Source organism: Bombus pyrosoma, linkage group LG6, assembly GCF_014825855.1.
Source record: "Bombus pyrosoma isolate SC7728 linkage group LG6, ASM1482585v1, whole genome shotgun sequence".
Taxonomy (NCBI): Eukaryota; Metazoa; Arthropoda; class Insecta; order Hymenoptera; family Apidae; genus Bombus; species Bombus pyrosoma.
The window spans coordinates 8,407,876-8,423,059 of NC_057775.1; the positions used below are offsets into that span (position 1 = coordinate 8,407,876).

General features: G+C 33.2%; 2 protein-coding genes across 8 annotated transcripts in view; one reads left to right on the forward strand and one right to left on the reverse strand.

The window, feature by feature from the left end:
• LOC122568631 (ecdysone-induced protein 78C) overlaps nt 1-5,255 on the forward strand; it is a 132,238-nt gene extending 126,983 nt beyond the window's left edge. For 3 of the 4 annotated variants that reach the window (XM_043728576.1, XM_043728574.1, XM_043728577.1), the window contains 4 exons: nt 288-664; nt 1,452-1,769; nt 2,085-2,481; nt 2,937-5,255. In XM_043728576.1, coding sequence (XP_043584511.1) covers nt 288-664; nt 1,452-1,769; nt 2,085-2,477 — 1,088 coding nt within the window. In that variant the 3' untranslated portion in view covers nt 2,478-2,481; nt 2,937-5,255. The remainder of the gene's footprint in view (nt 1-287; nt 665-1,451; nt 1,770-2,084; nt 2,482-2,936) is intronic. The other variant, XM_043728575.1, reaches the window with a different exon arrangement.
• A 6,397-nt stretch (nt 5,256-11,652) lies between these two features.
• On the reverse strand, nt 11,653-15,179 carry LOC122568634 (zinc finger protein 431-like). Of its 4 annotated transcripts, none has more exons than XM_043728583.1 (6): nt 15,029-15,179; nt 14,381-14,522; nt 13,843-14,096; nt 13,638-13,741; nt 13,222-13,556; nt 11,653-13,160 (listed from the first exon to the last, which is right to left on the reverse strand). In XM_043728583.1, exons 3-6 carry the CDS (start codon nt 14,029-14,031, stop codon nt 12,682-12,684), a joined length of 1,107 nt encoding a protein of 368 aa, XP_043584518.1. In that variant the 5' UTR covers nt 14,032-14,096; nt 14,381-14,522; nt 15,029-15,179; the 3' UTR covers nt 11,653-12,681. The 4 variants fall into 4 exon arrangements, with proteins under 4 accessions (XP_043584518.1, XP_043584516.1, XP_043584517.1 ...); XM_043728581.1 differs by having other exon boundaries at nt 14,254-14,522; XM_043728582.1 differs by having other exon boundaries at nt 14,174-14,522.
• Between the last annotated feature and the right edge of the window lie 5 nt (nt 15,180-15,184).

Here is a 15,184-nt window from a genome sequence, read left to right on the forward strand (position 1 = left end):
TTATTAGTTTCTTCCGAACGTCGTATTAAATGGTAGTAACTTTCACGTAATACCATGGTTATTTTAGACTACGTTCTAAAAAAAATCACCAACTTTAAGACTCGACAAAACGTTTGCATCTTAAAACCGCCAGCAAACCGTCAGAATCAGTGGACCGCTTCTTAAAATCGTCGTCTTTAGGGGTCGACGACGACAGTATTTTTAAGTCGGTATTTTTAAAAATGAACGATTAGATTGCGAAATCGCTCTTCGAATAGTTAAAGTAAATATCGTTCTCTCGATTTCAGCCGTTAGATACGGCAGGGTGCCGAAACGTTCGAGGGAACGCGGCCCCGAAGACACAGTACCGACCACCACGTCAACGACCACTACCACCGGAGTGCAACAACTCACGTCCCCTGCTGGTGCTAACAATAACAATAATAACACCAACAACAATAACAACAACACCAGCAGCCAAAACAATAACAACAACAGCCAAGCACAGAACGCTATACCGTGTGTGCCGCCAGCTGCTGTGGTGGAGGCAGATCAGTCAGACGCGGACGTGAAACAGTTGGCGGTTTACGACGTGATACTTCAAGTTTCTCAGGCGCATCACGCTCACTGTGGCTTCACCGAGGAATCAACGAGGGGCATCGTCCGGAAACCGATGATAATACCGGTGAGTTTGCTCGAAATTTCAGAGTGAAGTTACAGAAGCATGGATACATTAGTAGCGGATACGACGAAGGAATTCGTTCGCTGTTGTAACTTCGTTGATTAAACAATAGGAAGCAAAATTATGAAGATCGTTCTACGTAAAAGTAAGATAGTTAATTGTTATGATATTTTTTACATAATACATATTATGTAAAAATATGCAACAGTAGTTGTCGTAATAGATGGAAGGTCGATCGTACATATGTAAGAAATTTCTAAACAATTATTCGAAATACTTGCGAACAATAGAATTCCAAATTTCATCTCATTATCATTACTAGGTCGATTAATACGCTTTCATGGCCATATATATTCGGATATTTGCTGATATTTAGTACGAATCGAATGTTTCGTGAATTATATCCGTTATTTGGTATTATATTCGCCTTATATTAAAAAATGCCATAAAATATGAAATAAAATAAAATTTGTTAGAGTATTCCAGTAAATTTGGGGAATAGATAAGTATCCTTATACTTGTGGCCAACAATGTTCATTATACATGGTTCATTAATATTTCACTAATTATTAGTGTACTATTTTTAATACTATTATTAATTATTTTATAGTATTACTTATATTATGTTTATTTATTGGCATAACGTTCGATTAGTTAGCTCATTAGTTAATTAATTATTCCAAATTACCAGGTCGTATCCGCTTCTAATTAATTGATTAACATATTAGAATGACGCGGTGGAACTGGAACTGGCAGCAACGCCTGTTTCTTTTATAATCCTGCTGATTAGGCGAGTACTTCTTCGCAGCCCGCCAGTCCGGAGGACCCAGAGGCGGCATCCTCGACAGCAGAAACAGTTGAATCGCAAAGGATCTGGCTTTGGCAACAATTCGCCACTAGGATAACGCCATCGGTACAAAGGGTGGTGGAGTTTGCCAAAAGGGTGCCAGGATTTTGTGATCTTTCGCAGGACGATCAATTAATTCTGATTAAGGTCGGTTTCTTTGAAGTCTGGCTAAGCCATATCTCAAAGATGACCACTGACAGTTCGATGACATTCGAGGATGGTACTTATATCACTAGGCAACAAATGGAATTGATGTACGAGGTAAGAACTCGCTTGTCGTTTTCTATGGCCGTAGATTGCAATCAGTGTCTAATAATTCGATGTGAAAAACAACATAAATATCTGAAAATTGAAACGTATTGCGGTAGAGTCTCGTTTATAAGAACAAACTAATACTTGAATATTCAAATATACGAACTCATAACTAAATCTCAGTTACCCGAACAATGGTCGAACGTAACTTGAATCACGTCCCGTGACTATTAAATTTTCAATCTCACTCGATATCGCAACGACACAAAATGTCAGAGAATATCAACAATCGTCCATTAATTGATCAATACGAAACAAAAACAGCCAGACTTCGTGTCTGCTTTGATGCAATTCACTTCGGCCTTAAACGCCCATCAACTATCGGACACCGAATTGGGCCTTTTCTCCGGCGCCGTTCTTCTGGGTGAAAGACCAGGTCTGAACGACGTGAAAACAGTGCAGAGGCTTCAGGATCGTCTTTTGGAGGCGCTGAAAGTTCAAGCGTTACGGAATCACACGGTTTCCGGCGAGGCTACTTCCGCGGGAGGTTGTTCCGGTGTCTCGAGCGTCTCACAAAGGATACCAGAATTAAGAACTCTGGGTGCCAGACATGCGAATCTGCTCGACTGGTTCAGGAGGAACTGGACCAAGCTCAAATTGCCACCCCTGTTTGCCGAGATATTCGACATTCCTAAGTGTGAAGAAGATCTTCAGTGAAGAGGTGATTATTTTAAATTATGATTTCCTTATGTTCCCTAAACTTTTAACAAGTACAGTGCAATATTGGTCACCGCTAATCCATAGAAATACATTGAATATCTAAAGTATATGGTAATCTTTATAATGTTTGTTAAATAAAACAGATCGCTTTCGTTTCTTTAATTGCGTTCACGAAAGATTGAAATCTGCTTAAACAACCTCGATCTACCGACGAGATTCTACTGTATTAAATAGGTCAAAATGGTGTTTACATGGGATATCTAAAATCCCATCTTCGAATAATTCGAATCTTTCTTATTCTTCCAATCTCGTGGTGCGCGTTACTCGCGAAGTCGCACTCCATAAATCCACGTTTGCATTTTCGTCCACGCCCCTCAGCTCCACGATTCGATTTGCAATTCAACGCGGCAATCTGCACGATAGCGAAGAATTTTAATGGTGGGATCGTCTTTGAAGAATGTTTCAGAGTACATCGAGTTAATTCGACGAGAATGAACGGCCCTGCCGGAAGAGTCTTTCTAATTGCCGGTGTTCATCGCACAAATGCAGCTCGGACCTCGAGGACGATTTGTTTTCGCTCGTTGGCGGTGACGTACAGCGGTACGATGACGAGACGACGATTCGATTCGAACGAAAAAAAGAAAAAAAAGGAAGCGCAAAGACCGCTGCGATCTGCCACCGATATGGCGACTCGATCTTCGCCATCATCGAGATCCATCTTGTGCTCTTCACTTTGTTTCACTCGTACAGACTGGGAAGATGGATCGTTTGGCGAGGCGAAGGGTACAGATTGCTGATCAAAACACTCTTGACACGATATACGAAGAGAAAGAGAAAATTTATCCAATTAACAGGAATAGAACGAGCTATACAATGCGAACAATCGACGATTGGATCGATTACGTATTGGACGAAGTATATATATATATATATACACATAGGTGTGCGTATATGTGTGTGTGTATATATATATATATATATACGACGAGTAAATAACTTTTAAAAAGTTACTAGATTTTGAAAAAGAAAAGTACTCTTTCTTTGAGATAATTATAAAGATAAGCCCTCCTTCGATTGTTCTAAATCGTGCAAGGGTGGGTAGAGAGTTCAAAAGGGGATTTTCAAATAGAAGGAATTTGTATCATTCGCTATACGTGTGCAATAAGACGCACTACTCCAACGAAAGCATTTTAAATAAGTACATAGTCAAGTCGGTGAGCAAGGGAATCAAGTTTCGTATCATGTTGGTCTGGCGCATATCGTTGATTGCAATAAAGCGACGTAGTGATGGAACACGCGTCGCATCAAAAGGATAGCACAAAATCGTGATCGCTTTACAAGGCACGTTTATTATTACGATTTTATCCAGTTAAGATAATTCTCAAGCGAATTTTTCGGAACCTTGGCTAATCGAGGATCGTATAAACGTTCAAAGTGCAGTCCGTGTGCAGCGATCTGTCGAAAACAGTGATCGAAAATCTCACGAATACATACGAGTACAAGATGCAACGTCGAACTTGTAAACATATCGAGAACATAATATCATATTTTTTTCACGCAATCGACTCTCAAAAATACCGTTTCCATCCCCCAGTGTGAAAACTGTGACTCAATAGATAGCTGCACGTTCACGCGATCGCAAAAGAGAATAAATATAGAAATAAATATGGTGGTACGTACATATAAATGATACACGCATGTTGCAACGTGGACGAATGCATGCGCGTACAAAACTGACACTTAGACACTTAATATACATATACAAAGTAAAAAGTTTCACGCTATATAAAAGCTCAAAAGGAAATCTTTATAGGACGTATCTCTCTAGATGCATCCGCTACGAATCTCAATCTATGCAATCTCTATTTTTATTACTTGACAAGTAGTATAGTGAATTACCTTTATGGATATTGTTGCGTCGCTTCAGGGTGTTCCGCGGAAAGTGAGAATAACATGCTCGAAGTTGTTCTTTCGTTAAGACTTCTAAAATTCTCGGTGTAAGGATTTTTAGTGAATAAATATCTCGCGTACGTAACGAAAAGAAGAAACGAAGAAAAATAAAAGTTAAAGAATTGAACGTTGTGTATAATAATATAATGTACTTGTTACGTTGAACTGTTGTATTTGTTATCGATCCACGGCCGAAAATCGTTTTCCGATCGTTGACAAAATCCTGAAGTGAGCATGTTTGAATCTTCGAACTCTTGAACGCTAATAATTCTCTGACAATGACTAGCATGTAACGTGTATCGATATGTAATTAATATACATATACATATGTATATATACAGTGATGGATAAAAGAACATCTAAGGAATTAAATCATCATAGTAAACGCTATAATTTATTAAGGAGCAACTATATTTTATAACACGGGTCACAGTATAGTATGAGAATATATATGATCTGAAAAGGGATGAAACAAATAATTATACGTATAGGGATGAGAAAGGATGTATTTTATTTGAAGAAAGCAATATTTTAATCAAGAAATGAAAGATTCATTAGACAAAGTAGTATAAATTTGAATGCAACACTTTATCAATATATTTACGCCAAATTTAAGATTTAATGTTTTCTTTAGATTTTCTTCTGATCTGATTGAATTTCTTATTCCATTATCAACTTTATAATGTTCGTTCGTGGATAATTTATGGATTTACACTACTTTGTAAAAGATATTATTAATAGATTTTCCTATTAAGTCCTATTATATGGATACAACTTCACAAACGAATGAATATCTACATATCAGAGAGAGGGATTTTCATAAATCAATCATACAAATATTAGCATTAAACATACAGTTACGCAAATACATAAAAATATGAATTTTTAACCTTTTCTTTGGCCATCACTGTATATATTATATATTCATTGTGAGAAATGAAGAAAATGTAAGTTTATCTATTAGAGAAATTAATGTTTTATCTAGCGTCGTACTTAAATTAAATATAATATATCGTCGATATATCACTGTCGCTAAAAAAAGGAAAGAAAATGTGAAAAAGACTATCTTCACGATAACTAGAAGGAGGAGAAAAAATTCCAACTCTAAGCGCTCACATCAAGTTGTGAATAAACATATCATACCTAATTAATATATTGAACAAAGAAGGGAGATATCATCGTTTAATATAATATAAATATGAGTCTATATATATATTAAAATATATATATATATAAAGATTATAAATCTATATGCAAGAAAAATAGTTATTAAACGCATTATGTCGAATGAGCGTAGATCTACAATAGTAGGCCATTTTTCAATCCACTAAGGCAACAAAAATTTATATGCGTGTACATTCATACACATACGCATACGTATACACACGTGAACGTAAATATAATTTTCTTTTTCCTATTTCTGATTCCTCTGATAAAAAATCAACAACCGAATGCTTCTCTCGGCTCTCTTACAATCTACCAAAACAGATCTGCGCGAAAAGATGATGTACTAAGAGAGGAAAGCACGTGCAGCGAGTCGTGCTGGAATATCTTTTAAATTATTACTAATATCTTGTCCTCTTCGTCGCGAGACACGTAAAGGAGGAAAATTTCAATAAAATGTAAACAAATCAAGTCACTTGATATACCTATATGTATGTATGAGAATTTTTATGTGTACATAAATTCTACAACTTGAATCGATTTAGTGGCTGTCCTAATCATCTATATTAAAGTAGAAACGAAAATGAAGAGAGAAAAAGTTACGACATTTTCCTCCTGTGATATTTGAATTGCGATTCTTTTGTTTGTTTCTTTCTATTTTCTATCTTTTTTTTTCAAAATTTCTAGTCCCCACGACTTATTCGCCAAGTTAATAGTCGCGTAACACGATACACTCGTAAACGTTGTTGGAACACGTTAATCGAAACGGCCAAATACTTAAATAACGATATTAATATAAACTAATGATTACTCGATCACGCCGGCCAATCATCTTTACTAGGTTTCTCCTATTGAACTCAATGCTATCGCTACATAAGTCATTGAATCTCATAAACGTTCAAAAATATGCTATATTCCAATCGCATAACCTCAACTTGTTTCATCAAATGTGGTTGGTTCGTCTTTGTAAATTGTCTAACTATTATTTCATCATAATTCGATAAATAAATGATTGGCCGGCATAATCAAAAAAGCTAATAAGAATGAGAATCGATGTTATATTGTTTAAATTAAAGCGCAATATCCTTTCTTTTTCTTTCCCTCGTCTCGTGTTCCGACCGAAGCGCAAAATCGCCTTTCCCTCTTTACACGTTTCCTCTCAGTCTCGTTTCCATTCTCCCCGTTCCATCCACTTTAATCTCGTGTGCTATTTGCTCTCATATGCTACTTTTTAACATTGAGATTTCGGTCATGGTGCTATAATATCTGTACATATACTGTGGGAATCGTTGTGTAATCAATGTACCATTATTATTAATATTATTCGAACTATAATCGCATCCAATATAGTTATTATTATTATTTTATTATTTTGATATACTCACATTTACATGACCGTTACGTTTAACAATACATCAACTTATAAATTTGTCTCGTAATTTGCGCACGAATATTGGGAAACGCTAACAAAGAAAAAAAGATGGCGATTCCTTTCATTTCAGAGATAAAAATATATAGTAAATATATATATATATATAAATATATACATATATTCCGCCCGTAAAACAGGACTCTGCAATAATCATGATTTTGTTTGATATTGATTCTATGATTGTATATTTATAGATAAGTTGAGCTCAAGCGTGCATCTCGTTGCGTACGCTATATCACATATATTATACATACTCTTCATTTTTATATAGGCGAGATATCGACTGCATACTATATCTATACCGGATGTTTTAAAAATCGTAAAACAATCAGGAAAATAGAAGATTCCACGGCCAAATATAAGGCGACCCAAAAATAAAGGTATTCCTGAATCTGAATTTCTAGCATCTTTGACAGAAACTTGACGATAACCTAAATAGCACTTTCTAAATTATATGTTAGGTAGATTTGTGCGAAGTCGTCCTACATCCGGCACAGAATCTGCACGGTTCTTCTCTGATCGATTCACGATTTATAAAACAGCCTATGTATAAAACGATATATCGAAGTGATTAAGGTGACGATGACGATGGATGACGGCGTGCCAAGCAAGGCGGGAATTGTTCTTTAAAAGCAAAAAAAATATAATATTACATATATATGTATAAAATAATATAAACGACGATAATGATATTAAGGTAAATAAGTACGACAAAACGACTGCTCTATACTGCTAAAGTACAAATGTTTCATTTATTTGTTTTATAAAAACGATATCGATTTGTTAGAGATTAGGTTTAATGCGTGCACGCTCAAGCGCGCGATGTACGTGTAATTATATTTATTTGTTAATCTCTCCCTATATCTTTCTCTCTTTCTCTCTCTCTCTCTCTCTCTCTCTCTCTCTCTCTCTCTTTCTTTCTTTTCCTCTCTCAAGTATAATAATGTGGCCCCTCCATCTACATATATAGCGTCCTAACGTGACGCATACACAATAACGTGATACGCTCATGCTCGCTCATTTCACGTTCACCACGACATCTAATTTCACACGCAATCCACATATCTCTCCTGCCGTACTTATGTAATAGTCGCATGACATATGACAGTTTGGTCCTAGTAATATATGGGTGCGTACAAGTACATAAGGATACGAAATTCGTCGTTTTCGTCGTAACACGCACAGATTTTGAGCTCCTCATACCCCTCTCACGGATAATCACCATGGTGGTGTCAGATGATCGATGCTGAATAGCAGGAAATATAACTTACAAACTATAGCTAACAGAATGGTTCTTTTTGTGCAGCGTTTCCCAATCGTTTCCATTTTTGCCAATTAACTTAACGAGCCTTGACCTTTTATGTTTTCTAACTAAATTTTTTACCATTTGTAATTATGAAGATATCGTATTGTGTTCGTTTTGAAAAGATGGAAAGGTGTATGTAATATAAAGAAAATCTTATGAACTCATGAACCACCTTTGGATATAATATCTGCTTACTATTTCTAAGCTAAACATTTTCACTTTTTGTAAACAATATGTAGATTGGGAAATGTTGATTTGTTTGATCAAGATGCGACAATAATACGTATATATTGTTTAATAGCAAAACAATAAATTGTATAAGTATGACTACTTATGAAATTATAATGACATGATTCAGCAATTTTGTTTCTTAGATACAACAAATGATTTCAACTACTGTTTTGTCGTTGTAAAATGTTTTAATTCATTTGTGCTCAAAATGTCGAAAACAATGCATGAATTTTAAGAAACTTTCATGTTTTAATTCAGAATATTATTGCCAGATAAAAGCGTGAAAAATATTTTTCTAACAAAAAAGCCACTAATTTTTTAATACGCCTCTACTACAAATAATAGTTCCGAGCAAAGATGAATTAAAATGAATTTAATATTTCATACAACGCTATTTGTATTACAGATTCAATAAATACGTTATTATTGTCGTTGCTTGATTCAATCATATATTCAGCGTTATATTTCCATCTCATTCATGGGTGTTCATTAAATATTATTTTCTCTTTTATATTACTTCACCTACGATCGTACTTAATCGCATCAGTATCGTTTCATCCGATAACCGATTAATTTCCGACATATCAGAATATATCTGCTAAATCGAATAGCAATTCAATTAACATTTAATCCTTTCGCAATGCAATATGTTTTCCCTATTTTCCATCAGGCGGCCTGCATTAATTTATCGTACAATTAATACACGTTTCTGTTCATATGAATATCTTAGCGCGAAGTATTTTTATGATGTATAAATAATTTTGAGAGAATTATATATGACATTTAGTTTGAAATAAAATTACACATGATAAGGAACGCAGTTTAAATTCATTCAATAAATGCAAAGAGTTTGAGTAAATAGGGAAAACAACGGAAGAAATAAAATAAAGCAAAGTAATTAACCGAAGAAATAATCGCTATTGAAACTATTGGATGATTCACGAAATTGGAATCCAAAGGAAATGCAATGGAAAGTAATTGTCATGCTGTTCGTAATGCATCACGATCTAACGGATGCACGAAGAAATAAAGAAACAAAATAATGTATGTATATCTCTATCATACATACCGTCGCAATAATCGATCGATATTTTATATTTTTTTCCTGTAAGACAAAAGTTTGTCCACTTTAGCTCTTTGCAAATATGCGCGTATCGATCGTATTTTTGTAAATCCTCTAGAAACCGATTTCATCTGAAGTTCACGCTGCCGATATTGAACGTCTGATAACGTAAAATTGTTTTGCAACGAATCGCGATAAAAAAGAAAAAAACGAACTAGATCGCAGAGAGTTAAAATACTCGGACAACGTTTGTCGACGGTAGAATACTTGACCATTTGAGTGCAGAGGATCGTGACCGCGTTCCTCGATACTCGGACAAGAAATACGAAAAGCACAGAAACGCTTCTCATATTTCTTCCGTTATAAAACAACTATTGGACATGCACAACATCGCATGCCCAGCAGTTGTGCCTTTACATTGAGAAAATCGTTCGTGATTCACTGTTATTTGATCAGTATCAGTTAATAAACTTTTTAAATAGTGTTAAAAAATAAAGGCAACATTTCTTTCTGTCTCGAATCCTTCATTTTACCCAAACTCCCAAAACACATTCTATTATTTAAAATTTACAATTTAAATGTATACATAAAACTACTCTCTGCACTCAAATGGTTCAATCGATGTTTAACGAGATTTTAATTGTCGTATAAGATCGTTTTGCGACAACAAATACAGGCGAGCTGAAACAATCGGAATGGAATTAAATTAAATTAATTATGTAAACTGTAATGAATTTAACTTGAATCTCGAATGCATACATTTTAGTAAACACTGTTGATACAATGATAGTGTAAATGGATTAAAAAATCTTGTATGTGTGTTAGAATTATTCGTAGGCAATTAGAAAACGTAAAGTTTCTTAGTCGTTCACATTCATGGCTTCCCTCTTTCGTATTTCCGCTCATTCTTCGTCACGCAAAGATGGAAAATTCAAGTATTAGTCATTTGTCCAATTAGCTTAATATATAATGTCGATATTTTAAAAACAACAGTGTCGATAAAATCGACTTTCGATCTGATCATATAAATGTTTAATTATTATTCGAAATTGTTTTAGAGGTTAGAAACTGCTCGAAACGTCTTCTGTAGTTCACAGTGGGAAGATATACGAAAAATTGCGATACAATACAATATTATGAAAGTTACTACTAAATGTAATTATCAGAAACATGTTTCCATAAAATTGTTTTAATTAATATTCTGTTAAATATTTCCTTTCTTGTAATAACAGAGTTAAAAATATTTTTCACATGGTTATATTGTGTATTTTTTATGCGTGTTTTTAATAGTGTAAGCAAGTTCCGAATTTTCCGGAACGACCGGAATAATACGGGTATTCATACTTAGATATTCATACTATCCGGATAATGATTCAGTAGTATGTATAAAGCAATATCTGTTACCTGAATAAGTACCTGTGTTATTATTTTAATTTTTGACACTAAAGTGTAATAAAAACTTCTAATTGTAAAAAATTATTTGCAAAAATCCAGATGAAACAGAATTATCAAGATATTGAAATAATACTTTTAAAAAGGAATACAATTCACGTTCATATCATACTAACTGACCATCTGAGTACCTTGGCTTAAACTATAAATATCTGTTTTATTCGGATAATATGAGTATCCATTGCTTAGAATACGCATTAATATTTTAATATAAACAAATTTCGAAATATAAAAATTTAATTTTATAATCGTGACAATGGAATGTTTTTTTAATTGTTTTTGTATTTACATAAAATATATTTATATTTATATTAATTCGTTAAATGGTTTGTACCAGTTATAATCCTTTGTTTAGTATAATTAGAAAGAAGACAAGAAATATAACTAAAAACAAGTTAATATGCATGGACTATATTGTATTTAAATTATATCCACCAGCTGCAAATGAAATCCAAAATTACAATGGGCTATAGTTTATATCTAAAATGACGATTGAAGGAACTAAATAATATAATAGGGTACAAACACTATGATCAAGTTTTGGAAAAATATAAAATAAAGTTATTTTATGAGATAAATTTTTAAATACAACTTTTTATTATACAGCAATATGAACAAACATCTTTATTAATTGTGGAATAAAAATTAAAGATGCTGTAAATTACAGACATAATACATAAAAATTAACAAATTTAACATTAATAATAAATTTGTAGTAACCCCTTGCCTTATGATTTAAGTTCCTACAACGCGTGCCGTAACCATCGGCAAGGTCGATCAGACGTCGTGCCATTTCACGGTCTGACTGCGTGTTTGAAGTTGTGCTAATCGCACCGTTCTTTTTATGTGTAGGTACAACTAATTGTATGTTGCAACATGTTTGATAAATAATTACTACCAACTTATCATTGAACAAGATTTTTAAGGGTATATTTCTAATATTTTGCGAGAAAATATATCTGCGCGCCCTACTACGGCCAAGAAAGAAAATGTTTATTGCATGTAGCCCGAAGAATGTACCATGTTTCTCGCTCGTGTTTCTTCTGTTTTGGCCCGAAGAACGTGCCACGAATCTAACTCGTGTTTCTTCTGTTTTGGCCCGAAGAACGTGCCACGAGTCTAACTCGTGTTTCTTATGTTTGGCCAGAAAAATGTACCATGAGTCAAAACTCGACGTTGTTGGTTAAGAGGTAAGTACAATTAAATAAATAGCCTTAAATGTTTCAAATATCTTCAATAAGAAATTTACCTTCATTAGAATACAGAACTATTAGATACAAATAAATAAAACTAAGACTTTTTTGCCATCTATAACTTTTTCTATAATCATAATTCAAATTCACCTTAATTTTGTTGCTGCTAAGTTTTAGTACATGTATTTGCACTGTATTTTTGTGTTGACTAGAGTATTTATATTAAAATATAGTGTTAAAAAACATCAATTCCCGTAAATTAAAACTAATAAGAGAAGAAAATTATAAATGATGATAATAAGTACTAACAAATTTCTACAAATTTGAAAAGTAAAAAAATGGACACAATTACTTTATATATACATATATATATATATATATAGTAATGATTACATATTTATGATAACATTTTATGTTATAGAAGTAAGGTAATTACAATCTGCATTACAATTTGATTCTGTTACAAGTTGTTCTAAGTATGGTATAGTTTCTTCTCCTTTTAATACCATTTTTTCTACTTTTATTGGTAAATTAATTCCAACTAATTTGGACAGTGCACTCCTTTTAACTACCCCAGCATCTTTCCTTTTTTTGCGCTGTAACCTTTTTTTGATCTCTTTTATCCTTTTTTCTGACATGTGTAGTTTCTGAATATGTATTGCTAATCTTTGTTTTGTTCCAATCTTTATTTTACATATATCACACTCATATTTTTCTCCAAGGTGATAGGTCCGTATATGATGAGTTAAATTACTTTTAAAGTAATAAACACGAGGGCATTTTTCAAAAGGACAAGGTACAACAGATCTATTTTCCATGTGAACTTGAGAATGAATTTTTAAATGTCGTTTGCTCAAAAATATTTTACCACAGTTTTTGCATTTGTAATCTGGAAACACAATTATAAGTACTTGAAATTAAAAATCTTTGAATTTAAAATTAATATTTACCATTTACATGTTGAGTTTTTTTATGAGCACAAAGAAACAGCCATTTTTTAAAAACTTCATTACATCCTGGTATACTGCATGGATATTGTTTACCTCCTTGTTCATGATATGCTTTATGCTCTTTAAATTTTGTAATATTTGTAAAATTTTTATTACATTCATCACATTTATATAAAACTGAATTATGTTTTGCCATGTGTATCTTAAACTGGTATTTTTTTACAAAAGTTTCATTACATTCTTTGCAAGTTAATTTGTCACGATTTATATGCATTGTATTATAATGACGTTTTAAGTTATGTTGATTAGTAATATGTAATGAGCATTCTGGACATCTTAAATCAAATTAAGATACAGTATTAAAATTTAAGACATAAAGTAATAAAGCAATTCACCATAAGATAAAATTTACTTACTTATATAACTTTTTTATTGCATTGTGGCTCTCCATATGTCGTTTCAAATGACAATTGTTAGTATAAGCTTTATCACATTCTGGATAGGTACATTTGTAGTCCCTCTACAAATACATGAACCACACCTATTTAAATGCAATCACTAACAAAACAACAAAAAATTGATGTTAAAATATAAAAGACTTATATAGAATGCAAGCATTACCTCTCCTGTGTGAAATTTCATATGCCTTTTTAATCGAGATGGTCTACAAAAAGATAAATTGCAACCATCAAAAGTGCATTTGTGAGGTTTTTCATTTCTTTTGGTTTTAGCAATAACGTTAATGTCTTTCATCAAATCATTAGATTCAGACAAAATACTCTCAGATTCTGAATTTGTATCATGCCCCATTATGAATTATTTCTTTTACAGTATATCCAAAAATAAGTTATTGTATATTAGCATATTATAAATATCTACAACATATATAGATACATATTATTTTTATATATACATCTATATTTTATTTGCATTATAAATTCTGTTACATTACATTACTACATTATTCTTTTATGATAATTATTATTCTAACTTGATAATTTAAAATTATGGTAATTAAATTTGATGATGTACATTTTCCAAATGTTGATAATATCTTACATATCACATTCTTTACGTAGACAAAACATTTTTGCCATTAAACTATTAATAATCACATATAAATACAAATTATACATTCAAAAATTCATTCAACACGTGCCACAAGCAGAGATGAGTGGAAGATCGCCGATGCTTCTGGAAGAAATTCAGCCAAAAGTATGCTCCATGAATTATCGCCTCTAGCGGTCAAATGGCCGAACTATATACATATTTCTTCCTTCGGCGCTTTTGATGGCAGAAACCTGCGTATACACATAAGTATACTCAACGAGAGAGCCGTACGAAGTTGGCCGGAAAGCGAACACTTAATGGCGATTCGAAATCGAGCAGTAAAACCATAGAGATATGTATAGATAGAGTGCGGGAGCGAGCTCAAAAAACGATATGTATAGGAATAGAAAGAAAATGCTGCAAAAAGGCCCTTTATGTAAAGTATAGTAAATATGTAAATATAACACCGATCAACGAGTGACGTCAGTATGCAGCTTTTTTCCCTATTCCAATATCGCATCCACTTATCTCTATATCTCTACGAGTAGAACACTGCGCCGTGAAAATCTAAGAGCAAAAGTTTCTCGGTCGATTTTGCGATTTTATATCAGGAGAACATGACGGCATATGAGGTGGCACAACTTCGCCGATTTTTGAAAATGACGTCACATTCCATGAATTGCTCGAAGTTGAAATTTTCGAATTCTTGAAAAAATTCTTCAAGATACATAAGCAATTTTTATTTTTTCGTTCTTACCTTTCACTAGTCGCCAATACGAATGTATATTTCCCCTCTCGATGTACGTTCATGGATATGGAAATTTTTCCCACCAAAAGCACTGGAGAAGTAACGTGCGTATAGTTTCATTATTGGCCACTAGAGGTCCTTCTTCTGATTGTGAATATTTTGACT